The sequence below is a fragment of the Vicia villosa genome, linkage group LG2, assembly GCF_029867415.1.
Source record: "Vicia villosa cultivar HV-30 ecotype Madison, WI linkage group LG2, Vvil1.0, whole genome shotgun sequence".
Classification (NCBI taxonomy): Eukaryota; Viridiplantae; Streptophyta; class Magnoliopsida; order Fabales; family Fabaceae; genus Vicia; species Vicia villosa.
This window is the reverse complement of record NC_081181.1, coordinates 27,578,428-27,597,617: the sequence shown is the minus strand read 5'-3', so window position 1 is coordinate 27,597,617 and position 19,190 is coordinate 27,578,428. Positions and strand designations below refer to the sequence as shown.

General features: G+C 35.6%; 1 protein-coding gene across 1 annotated transcript; it reads right to left on the bottom strand.

Annotated features, from left to right (window-relative positions):
* Nucleotides 1–12,195: 12,195 nt before the first annotated feature.
* On the bottom strand, nt 12,196–18,789 carry LOC131648755 (uncharacterized). Its single transcript, XM_058918485.1, has 2 exons — nt 18,508–18,789; nt 12,196–12,588 (listed from the first exon to the last, which is right to left on the bottom strand). Exons 1-2 carry the CDS (start codon nt 18,787–18,789, stop codon nt 12,196–12,198), a joined length of 675 nt encoding a protein of 224 aa, XP_058774468.1.
* Between the last annotated feature and the right edge of the window lie 401 nt (nt 18,790–19,190).

Sequence of the window (19,190 nt, the reverse complement as noted above, 5' to 3'; positions counted from 1 at the left end):
TAGGTGAAGAAAACATATTGCCTTGAATAGAAAATATTTGATTTTTCAATCTCTCACACTTGTATCCAAAGCTTCTATTTTTGTATCAATACCATATATAATCTTACCAAGCTTGATATACACGAAATTTGATGAAAAATATGAAGTTTATTTGATTGGATATGATTGGGAATTAGATTCAAAACAAATATCCTTCATAAATCTTTGATTTTTTGACTTTTAAATGAATAAAAATTCAAATAAAATTAAATAAACCAAATAATTTCGTGGCAATTGGATCTTGGGCTCTCCATATCATAAGGATGGAGAGTGGGTCTTAAGAATATGGGCCCATTTGCCAAAAAAATCATTTTGAGGCCTTTTGTTTCACATTTTTTCCTTCAAAATTAGTCAACTTTGACAAGGCGTATCTCCCTCAATTTTTGAGGTATGGAGGAGTTCTAGGACTTTTAATAAACCTTAGAGAGTCCTATAACCAATGTTTTTGGTCTCATATCAAAATTAATTTCCATGCTCCTTGTGTGTCCTTTTGAAAAAAATGACTTTTGGTCGACATTTGAAAAGGACCTATAATGTTTGGGTCCGTATCTCTTGAATAAAGTATTTTTAGACTTGGCATGTGAGAGACAAAGTTGTAGAGAATCAAATTTACTTCAAGATGAGCTTTGAATGGAAAATTTTTGATGTTCCATGTGGGAGTTACGGCTGGTCAAAGTTCAGTTGACTTTCTCCGATGAAAACCCTAATTTGGGAACTTTTGGTTTTGTTGATTTTTGATCTTTCCTTGATGAAACATGATCAATCCATGATCAAATGGTGAATGATACTTCAAAAGGAGGATGTTGACAAAAAATCAGGAGTTTTGACTGTATTTTGACCATGGTTGACTTTTAGGTCAAATCAGTCGACTGTTGAGTTTCTAAGCAATTGAGTGATCAATCTTTTAAACTGAGACTTGATACTTTTCATAGAGGTAATGTAAGATACTTTGAGCCATATGGGATGCCTTGGAGCCATTGATTCATTGATTTTCCTTTGAACAAACCAAACCTTAGTTTCAGAGCCTTGTGTAGAAGAATGTGTCTAGGAGCTTTGTGTATTGTTTTGAACTTTGCATAAGAGAATAGTATGGGCAAATTTTGGGGTATGACATACTCAAACTCAAAATTGAACATACCAAAACGCTCTTCTCCACTCCCTCTCTTCCTAATTCAACCTAGTTTCAACCAATTCTAACGTAATCCTTCTTAATCGGCGCGAGAGATAAACCTTAGATTTAGGAAAAAATGAAATTAGACGGCAATGATTGCAAACCATGGAGCGAGATCATGGGAGAAGTAAACAGAGGACAATAATCTATTGTATGGCATCAACAATAGTGTAAAAGAAGATGAACGATGGAAGGAAACGAAGCTTACCTGGACTCGCCGAAGGAGAAAGCTTGAAGTATTCCAGAGAAACTTCTGAATCGATTTGACGAAAGATAGAAGCTTTCGATCGGAGCTGATACGAAATAGGAGCTTTCAATCAAAGTCGACATGAAATAAACGCGGACACACAGGAGACGATGATGATTCAGGTAATATTATTTTCTTCGCTTTTTCTTCTTCTACCTTCTGTTCTTGTTGAATTTCGGCTCTTTCGTCTTCTGGTTCTTTATCTTTGTTGAATGATTTTTCCTAGTTGTAGCGTGAGTATGAGGGATGAGAGGATTGAGTTGAGGTCTAGCTCGGTTGAAGGAGTTTCAGAGGTTGAAACTCCAACAACGATAGTGTTGAGCTTTAGTATTAGGTTGAGAGAGATGAAGTTGTAGAGAATGAGAGTGATGAAGATCAATGGAGAATGAGAAAAAATGGTGATTAAGCCCCTGTGAATGAGTAGTGATTAGTTTATATAGTTTAAGGTGATTGTTGAAGCAATTGGAGATGAATTAATCTAGGTCATTAGATTAGGGTAAGTTAGTTATTGAATCAGAGGGTGGAGATTGGACAGTTGTGGAAGTTAGAATCAGTTGGGAAATTCTGTTATTTCTGTTATGAATAGAGGTTAGTTAGTTGTTAGGTTGTTATGACAGTTATGGCATCGGTTAGGTAGTTTAGAAATAGTTAGTTATGGTTTTGTTACATTCGGTTAAAGGTTTTTACTTGTGAGGTTTCTTGATGGTGAAGTGGATGTGTATAGGTTTGGTTAGAAATCTGATTGGAAGTGATATATGCTGCTTTAATATGTTATGTTGTTTGTATATAGATATGTTGAATCCTGAATATGTAATATGGGGCTGATTTGGTTTGAATGTGTGGACTAGCTGAAACTAGTTTGATTGGATTTATGATAGTTAGCTTGATGATTGTGAAGCTTGTAAATGCAGTTGAATCGGATTCGAAATGCTTCTTGCCTAAGTAAGAATTTATGAACTGCACATTGCTCTTGAGTCTACATATGTTTTGATTTTTCTTCTTCTTTGGATTGATAAAAAGTATGGCTGAATTTGTTTCTTCTTGTTGACTTGACCAATGGTGCTGCATTTTGGTATTGTTGCAGGAATCATGTTTGGTGCAGTAAGTATTGTGGAGGCTTGAAGAATGAATGATGAATGGCTTTATTGTAAGTGGCCCATGAGTTGCGCGCATTGGGTGACGAACTTGTTGCCATTGTGGCAGACTGTACTAACAGCGCTAATGCTGAATTAGCTCACGGTTGGAACTGATACGGCGATTCGCGTTTAGATGGCATGCCTTCAACCTCTGTTTCACGAAAACTAGGTTCTGATTGCAACTGTCAACCACTGTGCTCAATGAAGCATAGCGAAAAAAAATGATATTTATCATATTTGACGTAGAGGATTTTCCAGTTGGTTGAGAATCTGATAGCAAAGCTTGTAATTGATGCTGTTTTTTTTATTATTGATATCTGTTGTCTTGTATTTGTATGTGATAATGAAATGGCTCCTTTTATAATCAAGATAGAACTTGTACAACATTCTCTTTTCTATCCTCTACTTTCATATCTTAGATGACTTAGCCCCTTTGAAGATATTTGAATAGTGATGAATTAAAATGTTGAATGATGGATGTAGCTCGATGTGTAAAATTTGAATGAGTGAACCTGCTTTTCCGAAATGTTTTGAATAAACATGACATTACCCTTAAGTTCCAAGTAACTCCTTTTTATATAGAAATTCTACACAAATGCCTTAGAAGCTCTAATTCACTTTGATTGTCTTTTGAATTCGAATCCACTTCCAATCTCAACAAACAAATTCCACCTTAGCCAATATCTTGATCTGATATCAAAAATAATTTCCTTTAAGAAAATCCCTCTATGATGAGACTTGAGGGCATGGGACCTTAATCTCATATTTAAATGGTGAAACTCAACAACCTTGAGCAACGAACAATTAAGCCCCTGATCTTTCAAAATCCTTGATCCCAAGCCTAATTTATTGATAAATGATGCATGATATGTTAATGACTTAATGGATACATACAAATGAAATGTGCAGCTTAAGCTAATTAGAAATAAAATTAGATGGGCAAATTTTGGGGTGCAACACTTACAAATCGCAGCACTACTGGCTGTTACAAATCTTCAGATATCTTCTTCTAAAAGAAAGGTCTTCAATCACAAGTTTCCTAATTTATCTCCTAAATTAGAAACTGCTGAATCTTTAATATTCTGATTTGATTCTTCAATATTCTGACTTGATTTTATTGACCTTTAAATTTGCGCCACATTGGATTACATAATATTCATAGAATATTCTGTATCTGTTGAGAATCAAACTAAATCTTCATTCTAGTTTTGCAGGCGCGATGTCATGAGTTGATGTCATGACATTCCATATAACATCTTGCTTGTACCTGTTTTGTTGTTTTATATTTGCAAGACTTATACATTGTATTACATTTTGCTGCTATTATATTTTAGCCAAACATAGATGCCAATCAGCCAATTAAAACATCAACATACAAGAATGTAATTCATTAGGAAAAAGTCAAATGTAAAAGATCACCTTTGACTTTTGAGAAATTTGGTCAACCTTGGACTTTTGAAGATCAAAATCATGAATATATGATTATTGAATTCATTTGATCAAGAAAATCAAGAAAACCAATCATGATTCAAAAAGTGAACAAAAGTCAAAATTGGAAAACTTAGAATTTTCTAAGTGTTTTATGCATATAAGGCACCAATTTGGAACATCAAGATCCAAGAGGAATGTGGATAAACTTCCAACATGAAAGTTGAAGATCTCAATCCAAACTACAACTTTGCCAAATATAACTTTTCCCCAAAAAAACAACCATTTGAGAGAAATGGGCTCATGAAGTTTCATCCAACACTTATGAAATTTTTCTAAGTGTTTTAAAACTAGATTTCTTCCAACTTTGTGGCCAATTTTACCCAAGATGCAAAATAAATTTGAAGAAGCTTCTAACACCAAAGTTGTATTCCTTGTTGCAAGCTTTCCAAAGAATCCTATAGCACAAAAATTCCATGTTTGAGCTAGGAGATATGAATTTATAAAGATGGCACCATAACACTTGAATTCAAGTCATGAACATCAAGAACCAAGTTTGCAAATCCAAATCAAATATGCATAATATTTGTTTGCAGACCCTCTAACTTGTAAATTTCACCATAATCAGAATATTACACTCTCTTTTGAGCTATAATCCAAGTGTTCTAAGCATTATCCAAGTTTCACGCCATTTGTGTACAAAAGATAAGACTTCCATTCATGAAAAGTAAGCTTTATGCACAAAGTCCACTTCTTGAGCCTCTAACTTGCTCCCTCTGCACCAAAAGCATTTTAAACCCAATAAGCAAGCCTCCCATCTACAGAGGAATCCTTCCAAGCATGCTTAAAGTTGGTACTTCACCATTGAAACCACAAATTTCTCATTTCTTCATGAAGAAGCAAAAGTACACAATTTGAAATTCATACAGCCAATTGCTTTGATTTTCCCACCACAAGTCACATTTTGTTCCTATAAATAGAGGCCCTTTCCTCTTGCAACAAAACACCTCAATTCTCAAAGTCACCCTCTCATCCAAAACCTCAAAATTTTCACTTGTACAAACTAGTGAATTTTGAGTTCCAAGGTTGTTCAGTGTCAAACAAGTGCTCAAATATCTTCCATACACCTTATAGAAGTTGTAGCAATCCTTACATTGATCTTGTAATCACCAAAAGACCACCCTCCATTTTCACCTTCAAGCTTTGCATAAGCTACTTTGAACGAAGTTAAGCATTCATGAACCTCACATATCATCCATATAAGATATCCAAGTCATAATATTGCATCTGTAAAAACTAAAACATCATCCACCATTGCACCTTGAACCAGTTGCAGTTGAGGTCGAGTAGGGAATTTCAAAAGGTTTCAATCCATTCCAAGTACATCAACACACTCCTTGAGGGTTAGGGAAGCCATCAGGATTATCAAACTTGCTATGTAACATCTCTAACAAGGGATTCGATTTCCAACTTCAAGAGGTAAGTTTCAAACTTAGACTTTCTTATTCTTGTACATATTTCAATAAAACTCGATACCATTTTGTTCAACACAATATAGGGATCAAAAGCCCTCTATTGGTGTTCATTTATTCATAACGTAGATCATTTAAATTTGTTTTGAATAATTAGGGTTCATATCTTGTTATGAGAAATTCGTGAGTTATAATTTGAATTAATGCACAAATGATACATGGTTAGAATCGTGAGGGAAAACTGAACAACTTCCATGTTTGAATTTCTGAAAATGATTGAGTATTAGTAATGTTTGATTTTCTGGAAATTGATAAACGGAGGTTGAAGATGAAGTTGGAAAATTGAATTCTTAAACTTAGTTTATTTTATGTTTAATAGTATGCATTTCTAAACTGACTTCATCGTTTGCCCCGTTGGTAAAGGTGTGTGTGTGTTAAGGCTTTGGCATCCTAGGGCGTGGGTTCGATCCTCTCTTTTGCAGTTTTATGTTTTGTTTTTCCTTTTTTTAACCATTAGTACTTATTTTACTATTTTATCAATTGAATGGGCCTCATGATCACCACAAGCGCGTGGCCTAGTGGATAGGCTTTTAGCTTGTAAATTAATGGGCACGGGTTCAAGTTCTATAAGGACCAAAACCTAATTTTTATCACTTATTTGTTTTTCCTTTTTTTACAACTTTGCATAATTATTTAAAATAGCAAATTAACTCATTTTGAATTGAAATTTTGTACACTCTTCATTTATCTTGTCTATTTTAAGAATATATTTTAAAATCACAAAAATATTTATTATTTAGTCATCTAAAAATTAAATCAAAAACAAGTCTTTTATGTGTTTTAAAGCTTTTAAAATCATTTCTTTTTAATATTTTTCATCAAGTGATTTGTCTACAATTTGTGTAAACCACTTAGGGCTAGATTAAAATCAACCTTGATGATAACATGCTCCCTTAAACCAATCCTCCTTTAGGGTTAGGATTTTAATCAAATTTTTTAAAATCAATTAGGTTTAGGTACAAAACAAAATCCTAAAATCCTAATCCCATGATCTTTTGATCTTTAGCACTACCATGTTAATACAACTTGTTTTGATCTCTCTTTGATTATATACTTTTACATATACTTGTTGATCTATATCCTTGTACATTTGTGTTTTGTTTATGGTTTTTACATTTGTATATATATACATTGTTTACCAACCATGCATTGAGACATTCATCCACCATCACATCATAATTCATTCATACATTAAATGATATTAAGGTATGTCATCCTTTTATTCATCAAACTTTTATCATTGAGTTTAAACCTTGATATAATGTTGAACTCACTTTGCATGTATCCATGATACATGTAACACCCTTCTAACCCCGTGGAATAAATAATATAATTTCAGAGTAAACATGGAACAAGGATGTTACAAATCAAAATAAATAACAAAAACGCCAATTCCATCGCCATGCCTTTTTAAGGAAATGCATTCGCATATTCAGTAAACCATGTTCAACACAGCAAAAAATAATTTTTTTTAACTGAATAACAAAATCATTAGTTCATCAATCCATGAAACATAGTCCAAAAAAAACAATGAAATAAGAGTTCATTTAACAACTCTAAAACAAGTGTCTCCCAGTGTTACAAGACTAGAGCATGACACCGACACGAAAACTAACGGACTAGCCTACAAGCTATCATCACCAGAGCACAATGCCGCTACTCTTCAATCTAAAAATATCAACATGTAAGGGTGATACATATTCACAATTAACAAATGTTATGAGTTCATAAACAACAAAATTTCATAAGTAAATTGTTCACCCAATCATACATATTCCAGATTTTAGTATGGTTTACACATCAATCCATACAATACAACCAACACGGTTCATCACAACACATTATAACATTGGATATCTTCCATTCATGTTATAATCAACATACATAACAATGCAATGAGACACTATGCCTATGGTACCAATTCATCATGGGATTAACCCATCAAACCGATCAGACCATCACCAGGATACGGCCCTGCCGAGCACTAATTCCACACAATGGGAATTAGCCTCCATTTATCCAAACGTCACTGGGATCGAGTCACCAAAATGATTATGAATGCATGCAAAACATATAACATACTCACCATCACACCGATCAAGATGAACAAAATCATCTCATTATACTCACCGATAGCACACCAAATTCAGTATGTTCAGGTTCAGCATCATTCAACAATCAATTATACATATACACAATAATGATAACATTCATAACACATCCATGTTCTTACAGCATCACCTCATCTATCACATGTATCAAACACATATACTCGGTATACAACCGCACCATAACAAAATAAAAATCAAGAGTTCAAAATAAAGTCAAGCCACTGCCTGTTACACCATTTTACTATATAAAATATTTAATTACCTTTACAATGCTCAAAACGACGATTAAAACGGATATACGGTTTGAAAGATATGAATTTTTAAAATAATTTTACAAAAAGTATCAGGTGTAACCGGTTACAGCATGGGCGTTACCCGGTTACGCCTTTACATCAACCTATTTTCTATTTTCCAAAACTCGCCTGTAATCGGTTACAGCATGGTTGTTACCCGATTACAGTACTAAAAAATGCCTAGTTTAACCATTTTACACTGTTGTAATTGGTTACAGCATGGCTGTTACCCGGTTACAGCATACTCAGTAGCAGAAAACCATGTTTGACAACAATTCAACTCATTCCAATAATCTCCATGTCATACCAATACGAACATAACACCAATACAAAGCCAAATTTAGTGCTTAAACACAATTCTAGCATACAACAAGTATATCTAACATCACGAATCATTTACAACATCAAATTGCATCAAAATCATGAAAATTGACCCTAAAGGTTTCAAACCCCAAAATCTATAACATGCCAAAATTGGGATAAACCAATCCACTTAATCAATCCTATTATTTATATTCCCATAATAGATGATAGTCGGATTAGTTCCCCCTTACCTTAGCCAAAATTCTTGATTCTTCCTCTTTCTCTACTCTTTCACGTTCTTTCAGTTCTCTTCTCCTTTCTCCCTTTTGGCTTCTATTTTCCTTTCTTTTCCAAAATTCCTTATTTTATGAAAATAATAATAATTCCACTTAGTAAAAGGCCTATCAATAACACCTCCCCTTTACTAATCACTACACCGGCCCAATTACCATATTTTCATAATTTCTCCAATAATCCAAATAAATGCCACTTAATCCAATAATTAATTCAAATTCCAATTAATTAAATAATGGATATTACAGGGCGTTACAACTCTCCTACACTAAAAGAGTTTTCATCCTCGGAAACATACCTCAAATAGAGTTCAGGATAGGAGTCCTTCATTTGACTCTCCAGCTCCCAGGTAACATTACCACTTGCTGGTCCTTCCCAAGCTACTCTGACCAACTCTATCTCTTTAGCACGCAGTTGTTTCAACCTCCGATCTTCGATCCTCATAGGCAATGCTTCAACCGTCAGATTGTCTTTCACCTGTACATCATCCACTTGGATCACATGAGACGGATCCACAATGTATTTCCTCCACTGGGACACATGAAATACGTCATCTAAATTCGCAAGTGTCGGCGGTAAACCAATACGATAAGCTACTGCTCCCACTCTTTCTGTAATCTGAAACGGACCAATGAAACGCGATGTCAACTTCTTTGACTTCAGAGCTCGACCAACACTAGTCATAGGAGTAACTCTCAGAAACACGTGATCTCCTTCTTGAAACTCAAGAGTTCTTCGTGTATTATCATAGTAGCTCTTCTGGCGACTCTGAGAAGCTTTCATCTTCTCCTGAATCATTTTAATCTTCTCTGCAGTTTATTGAACAATCTAAGGTCCAATCACATCACTTTCACCAGATTCATACCAGCATAACGGCGTCCTACACCTCCTATCATATAAAGCCTCAAATGGAGCCATACCAATACTCTAATGAAAACTATTGTTGTAGGTAAACTCAAACAAAGGTAAATAAATATCCCAAGCACCACCTTTTTCTAACACACAAGCACACAACAGATCTTCCAACGATTGAATCGTCCTCTCAGTCTGACCATCAGTCTGCGGATGATAAGCAGAACTCAATCTCAACTTAGTACGCAATGCTTTCTGCAAACTTTCCCAGAACTTGGATGTAAACCTTGGATCTCTATCTGACGCAATACTCGAAGGAATACCATGCAGACTCACTATCTTCTCAATATATAACTGAGCTAACTTCTCCATAGGATAATCCATTCTCATCGGTATAAAATGAGCAGACTTCGTCAATCTGTCCACAATAATATAAATAGCTTCACAGTTCTTAACTATCTTTGGCAAACTAGAAACAAAATCCATAGATATACTATCCCACTTCTATTCTGGAATAAACAATGGTTGCATAAACCCATACGGCTTCTGATGCTCAACCTTCGACTTCTGGCATGTCAAACAAGAATAAACGAATTCAGCAATTTCTTTCTTCATTCTAGGCTACCAAAACAACTTCTTCAAATCATGATACATCTTGGTAGCACCAGGATGAATACTCAATCCACTACGATGTCCTTCTTCAAGAATACTCTTCTTAAGCTCAACAACATCAGGAACACAAACTCGATCACCAAACCTCATTATACCAGTCTCGTCAATTCAGAAATCACCTCCCTTTCCTTGGTTGATCAAAGTCAACCTATCAACTAAACCAACATCATACCCGTCCTAATCTCATCAAGGATGCCACTTGTCAGCTTCAGCATGCCCAATTTAACCTTATAAGGAGTACCTTCACATACCAAACTCAAGACTCTGAATTGTTCAATCAAATCCAATTCTCGTACCATTAGCATAGACATATGTAGAGACTTCCTACTCAAAGCATCAACAACAACGTTCGCCTTGCCCAGATGATAATTCAAACCAAAATTATAGTCTTTTAAGAACTCTAACCATCTTCTCTGCCTCATATTAAGTTCTTTCTTATCAAAGAGATACTTCAGACTCTTGTGGTCACTGAACACTTCAAACCTCGAACTATACAGATAATGTATCCACAATTTCAACACAAATACTACAGCTGCCAACTCTAAATCATGAGTCGGATAATTCCTTTCATGAACTTTAAGTTGTCTCAACGCATAAGCCACTACCTGTTGATTCTGCATTAATACACCACCTAACCCCATCAATGAAGCATCACAATATACTACAAAAGATTCCGCCGAATTCGACAAAATCAAGATAGGAGCACTAGTCAATCTTTTCTTTAACTCTTGGAATCCTTCTTCACACTTCGAATCCCAAATGAATGCTTGACCCTTCCTAGTCAACTTAGTTAACGGCAATGCTAACTTTGAAAATCCTTCTATAAACTTTCTGTAATAACCTGCAAGACCAAGAAAACTACGAATCTCTAAAACAGATTTTGGAGCTTCCCACTGAGATACCGCTTCTACCTCTGTAGGATCTACGACAATGTCATTCTTAGAAATCACATGACCAAGAAAACTTACCTCGCTTAACCAGAACTCGCACTTTGACAACTTTGCATAAAGTTTCTTCTCTTTCAGCAATTCCAAACAACTCTAAGATGTTCCATATGCTCTTCTTTGTTTTTGGAATATATTAGAATATCGTCGATAAATACCACCACAAACTTATCAAGATAAGGATGAAAAATCCTATTCATATATTCCATGAAAACACCAGGTGCATTAGTCACTCCAAAAGGCATCATAGTATATTTATAATGACCATACCTTGTCCTGAATGCAGTCTTCTGAATATCATCCACTTTCACACGAATCTGATGATACCCAGACCTCAAATAAACTTTGCTAAATACACAAGCACCAACCAGTTGATCATCAAATCATCAATCCTCAGCAATGGATACCTATTATTGATAGTAACTTTGTTCAACAGTCTATAACCTAAACACAATATCATAGAACCTTCTTTCTTTTTCACTAACAAAACTGGAGCACCCCACGGAGAAATACTTGGATGAATAAATTCCTTCTTCAGTAACTCTTCTAACTGACTCTTCAATTCGGCTAGTTCGGATGTCGACATATGATAAGGTGCCATCAACACATGACTAGTTCCAGGAATCAACTCAATAGTAAATTCCACTTCTCTTTCAGGTGGCAACTCTCTCACATCCGCTGGGAAAACTTCCGGAAAGTCACATACCACCGGTGATTCACTTCTCACTGCCTTTCTTTCACTTCCATTGATGCAACCAACATAAACACAGCAGCCCCATCTTTAACTGCCTTGTCCACCTGTCTAGCAGTCATTGCCAAATCTTCAACACTAATAGCTTCCGGAAAAATAACCGTCTTCGTAAAACAATTAATATGAACCTGGTTGAATTCCAACCAGTTCATTCCCAGAATAACATTGACTTGTTCTAGCGGAAAGCACACTAAGTCCATTCTGAAATTCCTACCAAAAATATCTATTGGACAATTCAAACAAGCAAACGAAGTAGTCACTGAACCCAACGCAGGAGTGTCAATAACCATACTTCCATTTATATCAGATATTTCCAAATTTAATCTTTTAGCACAATCCAAGGAAATAAACGAATGAGTCTCTCAAGTATCAATAATCGCAATTAAAGGTGTGCCATGAATAAAACACGTACCTTTAATCAATCAATCCTCGAGAGTAGTCTCTGACCCAGACAAGGAAAACACTTTCCCACCAGACTGATTCTTCCTTGGTTTCGTACACTGCGGACTGATATGACCTTCTTCACCACAGTTGTAGCAAGTCACGATCTTCCCTCTACAATCATTCGCAACATGCACTGCCTTACCGCATTTGAAACACTTCTTTTCTTCACTCTTGCATTCATGCCTGCGATGTCCAGCTTCGTCGCACCTGTAGCACCTAACAAGAGCACTAGAGTCTCCCTCACTAGGCTTCTTCCAATCACTAGTCTTCTGATTACCTCTACCATACGGCTTACCCCTGTCCTTAGGCTTCTTCCCTCTCTTGTCAACCAACTTGTGAGAGTGAGCTTGTAACTGGCCCGATTTTATTCGCTATTATTTTAGTAATTGTATTATTTGATGTTGTTAATATTTATTTATTTATTTAGTTATTATGTGATATAATAATTATTTAAGTATTTAATTATGTGTGTATTTGTGTTATTTGGCTTAATTAAGTAATCAGAGAGGTTTTAGTGATTTGGGCCTAAGTGGTAGCATATAACATAATAGATGGATTATGGGTCAAACCCATTAAGATAAGAGATAGTAAGAGTAGAGATTAGGGTTGGATAATCATAACTCATTTTGGGGGAGAAAGAATAAATAGAAGAGAGAAAAGCTCAAAGGGAAGAGCACTTGAGGGAAGAAGAAAAATTATAGAGGAAGCCTTAATTTTCGAGGCAAGTTTCAACAGAAAACCACCTTGTCAAATCGGGCGTATCTCTCAATCCAACCGTTGGATCGTTTCGATACTTGGACACGGTGTTCCTGACTCGTAAAGGTAAGTTCTTACCGGAGCGATTTTCATTTTGAGGGTTTTATGTTTGTCTGATAAGCCGATTTCCGAACTGGTTTTTAGGTGTGTCTCCAAATGATGTTAGGAAGGATTTCTTTTGGAGAAAAGCTTAGAGCTATAGTGAAAGAGTCCAAATTTACCAAGGTAAGGGTGGGGTTCTTTCATGATAAAGGGTTGTATGATAGTATGTTATGGTGGATAGATTCTATACTTGATATCCATGTTCTATGTGCAGTTTTGGGTATTTGATGGTTTGTTAGAATGTGATGATATAAATTTGATAAGTTGTGTGCAATTGATAATCTATGTGCATTAGATTGTTGTGCTTGTTATGGGTAAACCATTGATAGTGAAATGATGAGTTTAGTTGTGGAATTGAAAATGTTAGGGCTTATGTTAGATTCTCATGAAATTGACTCTAATCATGTTTTGAATGAATTGTCGATAACATGTAATTATGTTTGTGCGAGCTATGTGATGAATAGTTGATAACATGTAATCATGTTTGTGTGTGTTATGTATTGATGAATTGTGGATAACATGTAATTATGTTTGTTGTTAGTATGTTGAATTTGTTGTTGTTGTTGTATACCCTATGGTCAAAGTTGATAGGTTGTATTGTGTGGATAAGCATGAAGTGAATATTGTTGTATAGTTGGAAATGATTATGTTTGAAATAACATGATGTGTGCTCTTTATGACATATAGCAAAGCATATACTCCCCTGTTTCTCTGTTTCACTCTAGAAAAAGTATTTTTACTAAATTGAAATAGAGAAATATACATTAAATAGTAGACTTATATTATTTGATTAATATAATTGTTGGTGATAATTAACATTATGTCTAATTTAGTTAAATGATAATTGGAAGTTGGTTTGGTTTACTTGATATATTGGCATATTGTGATTATTATGCGAATTGACCGTAATTGTGTTTTGGCTTGAATATTTATGTTGAGAATAATATATTGCTATGCCAATGATGTTGTTTTGATAATGTTCTTTGTGGGTAGCCGTATGGCCTAGTGATTAGTTTATTGATTGTGAAAGTGTGTATTCATACATATTGGAAAATGTGAATTAACATGAGATAGTATGATTACTAGTGTTAATTGGAATTTGTGTTCGTATTTGATAATTGGCCTATATATGTAAATAGTATATTCGTTATGAATGTGTATATGTACAATTGGTGGATAATTCGTAGAGTTGAATTATTGTGATATGCGGAATGTAAAGATGGTAGAGATGATCTTAATTGCATATGTGTTGGTGATAATTGTACATACATTCATAACACAGTTTGCCTTGAGATAGAGGTGGTTTGCTTTGAAATAGAAGTGATGGCTTGATCCTTGAGATGGATATATAAGCGGTAAGCTATATGTTTACGTTTGATGGGATTTGGTCTGGTCCGGATCGGAAGCGTGGCTTGGATTCTAGATATTGAATCGGAAAGCGGTGGAACTTTGGGTTCACATTCGGTACCACATGCATAGAGTCACATGTCTTGCATCGAGTCACATTTGTGTTATGTGATGTTTGAATATATGCAATTGTGTGATAGTTATGTGTGTATGAGATGTGATAATTGAATTTGGTGATGTTTGATACACGATTTGGTGATAAATATGAATATGTGATAATGATGGTTTATGTGCATATTTGGAATAATAGTATTGAATCCTTTGAATATCATACTATTGAGTTTTGTTGTATACTTGAACATGAGAAATATATTGGATAATACTATTTACATGATTATGTGAAGTGTGTTGAATTCCTATGATTGTTATGTTAAGTTGATTATGTTGTTGTCTAAGTTGGATTCGTGGTTGTGAATTCATTGCTATGTTTTGTTGATGTTTGTCGTGATGATAGTTACGTTGATTCTCGTTGTGATTATGAAGGAAATGTTATAGTTGTGGATGACTTAGTTGTGATTTTGAATATGTTATTATGATTGATTATTAACATTGTTGTTATGATGCAAGTTGCTTTGAGATGATAAGTGGTGAATAGTGTATGATCTTATCTTCACTATAAGTATTATCATACATTCTTTTATACTGTTTGATATACCACCCCTTCTGCCGATGTTTCCCCTCCCATGGGAAATGGGCAGGTAATCAAGTATAGATGTGGAAGTTTATAGCTTCATCGAGTCCAGTTGGTGTGTCGCTCTGATACGTAGCACTTGGGGGGATGTTTATTTTGTTGTTTCATGTAGTTAATATATAAGTTGTCGAGTTCTAAGTTGAATAATGAGAAGTACTATAATGTTTTAAAGTTGTTTCTGATTGAATAAAGATGATTGGTTTATAAAGTCGAATGTTATGATTCTGCTGCAGATTAAATAAAAGTTGGTTTGTTCTTAGAGCTGATATAAGTCGTTTGTGATCCTCTGAGATTGAAGTGTTGCGTGTCTGATTATGTGTTGTTTATATGAAGTAAATTTGATATCCCAAATGCTTGTTGATAATTTTAACATACTCCAATTTCTACATTATAATTTCGGGTAGAATTTGGGGTGTTACAGAGTCGACTTCGACCTGCTGGTGTCTTCCTCGAAGATCCTACTCCTGTCGACCAAATAATTAAACCGGTGAATCCTCTGGTACTTGATAGCCTGCTTAATCTCATCCCGGAGACCATTCTTAAATTTGATACACTTCGAGAATTCCCTTGCCTCATCATTGTTGTAGTGGTTGTAGTACTTGGCCAGCTCGATAAATTTGGAAGCATATTCAGGAACCGTCATATTACCCTGCTTTAGCTCAAAAAATTCTATCTCCTTCCTTCCCCAAACATCTTCAGGAAAGTACCTGATCGGAAAAATAGCAAGTTTACTATTTTGCCTCTGTAGTAATAAAGGGAGAATTTCCCAAATGTCGATCTCAAGGACTGCTTGGCGATATCGAGTTCGTGACAATTTCAATCAGACAAAAGCTCAAAAGGTTATGATCAATTTTGCAAATAAAGTAAATATATAGAATAATAGAACAATGAACAGAGATGAGTAGATTGCTAGGGGTGGTGAATAATTCTTCCTATAACAACTTGCTTTCTCAATGCAACAACTAAATTATCACAATTGATTATTGGTTCTCAAGATTATCTAATCCTAATCCCTTAGTGAATAGATCTTTGACATCACAACCTAATTACTATGTCCATAGATAATTATAATTATGATCAATCATTCCAATATCGAGAATTTCCGGTTACGATAAATTATCCCTAGTCCTAGGTGATAGTGATTACCATATGTTTTACCCAGATCAACAAATAATTGCTATCCAGCTAAAATTATTCATAAAGATTCAATATCCGTTTTTCAGACGGATAAGGCATTAAGAACAGTCGTAGAACAAATCAGAGATATGAAAACCAAATTGTTATTGCATATGATAAACAAAGTTATAATATTCAGAATTAGGGTCACCCCCCTAGCAATGGGGGGTTTAGCTACTCATAATAATAACAAAAATCATAGTTTGAATTATAGACATTACAGATAAATGAAGGGAATCAAATCTTCAATAGCTAAAGCTCATAGAAACCTTCAATCCTTCCATCAAATATGAGTTTTCCACCTTTTTCAATGTATTTTCGCACCCAAAATTCTCTAACCCTCGTCCCAACGCGTTTTGGATCTTTTATTTCCGAGTTTCTAGGCTTCTCAGGCCAAAAGCCCATAACAGCTCGTGCACACACGTCCAGACACGCGTCTTGGCAAAGTGACACATGTCCTAGGGTGCGTCATAGCAGAGGGACATTTTCCTTGTTTTTCTTCTTCTTGAAACGCGTTTGGAGGCGCGTCTGGGCAGAGGGAGAGATTTTCTGGACTTCTGGCACGCATTCTAGAACGCGTTTGGGGGCCTGGCACGCGTCTGGAAATGCGTCTAGGAAAGGCAAACATTCTGGCAGCACATGGGCAGAGAGGGACGCGTCTGGGGACACGATTGCTCAGCAGACATCATTTATCCACTCCTACACGCGTCTAGGGACGCGTTTCAGTAGCAGGAGATGCTTTTTCAAGCTCCACACGCGTCTGGGGACGCGTTTGGCCAATTCTTTCTATTTTCTCCCATTATGCTTTTTTTTGCACTGATTTCTCCCACTTCATTCATCTGAGTCTGCAAACACCATAACACAACCAAAGCATAATATGCGGAATAAGGAAATAAAACATTAAACAAAATACTTCAAATGCCACTAAAAACAACTATAAATATACGTGTGAAAATCACTGATCAAACTCCCCCAAACTTAAACCGTTGCTTGACCTCCAGTGACAATTACAAGAGTTAATGACCTTCAAGGCACACCGGTGTTCATACGTGAGATATCCGTTTGTATTGATCAAGAAAAAGTTGGTCCGACATTCACATGACGCAAAGAGTTTCTGCTAGTACATTAAACCTTAAGGTCCCCTTTCGGATACCTCTCCAACTATGCTTTGCACTTAAGTCTCTTTCCGATTTTCCTCCTCTTTCATTCGGACAATCAAATTAAGGCACTGCATTTCTTATAATAATCATCACATGCATGAGAAGAATCAAGGCTTTTTCTTTTCTTTTTCGGGCACCAAACAAGCAGCATTTGCTACTTTTAATTTCCGATGAAATTTTCAAACTTTGCAATTATATATTGCCCTTATTTGGACGACGTTTGGGGATCAACCTCCTTTGGGCTGAATAACCGGGTGAGGGTTACCCAACTTAGTGGGCCGGTTGCCTTTTACCGCCTTTTCATCATTTGGTGCCAACACTATTTGTTTCTCAACCAGTCATACATGCATGTGAATCTAAATTATGCCAGACTGTATCAATAAACTACTCGAGGAGTACTTCTTAAGAGACACGTACTATGGTGCAAATCTACACGTTAGAATCGTATTTCTTTTAGGGAACCACAGGTGTTTAAATAAACCTCTTCTTGTCACATTATTCCGAACTTCCTATCCTCAAACAATCCTCCCTTCATCTCAATATACTATTCCTGATCGCTCTTTAGGATCAAAACTCTTCAAAAAATAAATACTTTGGTCAAAATTTGGGACAAATATGAATCTGAATCTGTAGGTCTTACACAGATTATAACAGCAATATAAATTAAAATGCAAAGAGTAAAACCTCCCCCAAACTTGAACGAAACATTGGCCTCAATGTTTTAAAACAAGCCCGAGAGAGGTGACACACAGAGGGTAATGCACTACATAGCTTCCGCTTGAGATGCCCCTTTTATTTCCTGAAAGACAAATAAAAACAAACAAAGAAAACGAAAACTTAGTTAATAAATGTGTGGGTTGCCTCCCACGAAGCACTTCGTTTAACGTCGCATGGCTCGGCGGTCCATTACCCTTTATTATGGGGGGGTACTTCCTCTTCCAAACCTTGTTGCTTGTCACCTCCGCAACCAAGAACTCATGAAGATGAAAAGCATGGACCACTTTTCTCTTTAACTCACTTCCCAATTTCATCTCCTCATCTTGATTTTCCACTTTCTTTTTCTTCTTGACGTTTTCAACGAACTTAGGAACTTTGGTAGACACATGAGCTGCGGGAACTTGAGAGACTATGCTTGAAACTTTTTGTGGAAGGGGTTTTTCACTTTTATTTTCTCCCTCACTTTCGATCATACCAACAAACACTTGAATATGTTCACCTGCAACCATCTTCTTGACTTCCAACATCTTCAATGTTACCTCTTCATCAAATGATTTCACCATTAGTGTCCCTTTTTCAATATCAAAATTGCAGCGACTAGTCAACAAGAATGGTCTCCCAAGAAGGATAGGAGTTTCTTCATCTTCAGGAATGTCCATGATGTGGAAGTCAACTAGAAAGACAAACTTATCAACTTCCTCCATTACATCTTCAGCTACCCCATATGATTTTTTGATGGTGTGATCAGCAAATTTTAATTTTGTCTCACTTTCGCTTATTTTTCCAATCTTAAGCTTTTTGAAAATCGACAAAGGCATTAGACTCACACTAGAATCCGAATCAATGAGTACCTTTTTTAACATTATGTCATTGATGGTGCATGGTATTGCCACTGCTCTAGGATCTTTCTTCTTTATAGGGATCTTTCATGCTGGCAAGACTATACTACACTTTTCAGTTACAA

Excerpts from the sequence above, each read along its gene's own strand:
- LOC131648755 (XM_058918485.1), bottom strand. The coding sequence starts at position 18,789 with ATGGTGAAATCATTTGATGAAGAGGTAACATTGAAGATGTTGGAAGTC. Across the intron at positions 12,589-18,507 it reads GTGAGTTAAAGAGAAAAGTG|CGAATAAAATCGGGCCAGTT; the intron begins GTCCATGCTTTT and ends CTAAAATAATAG.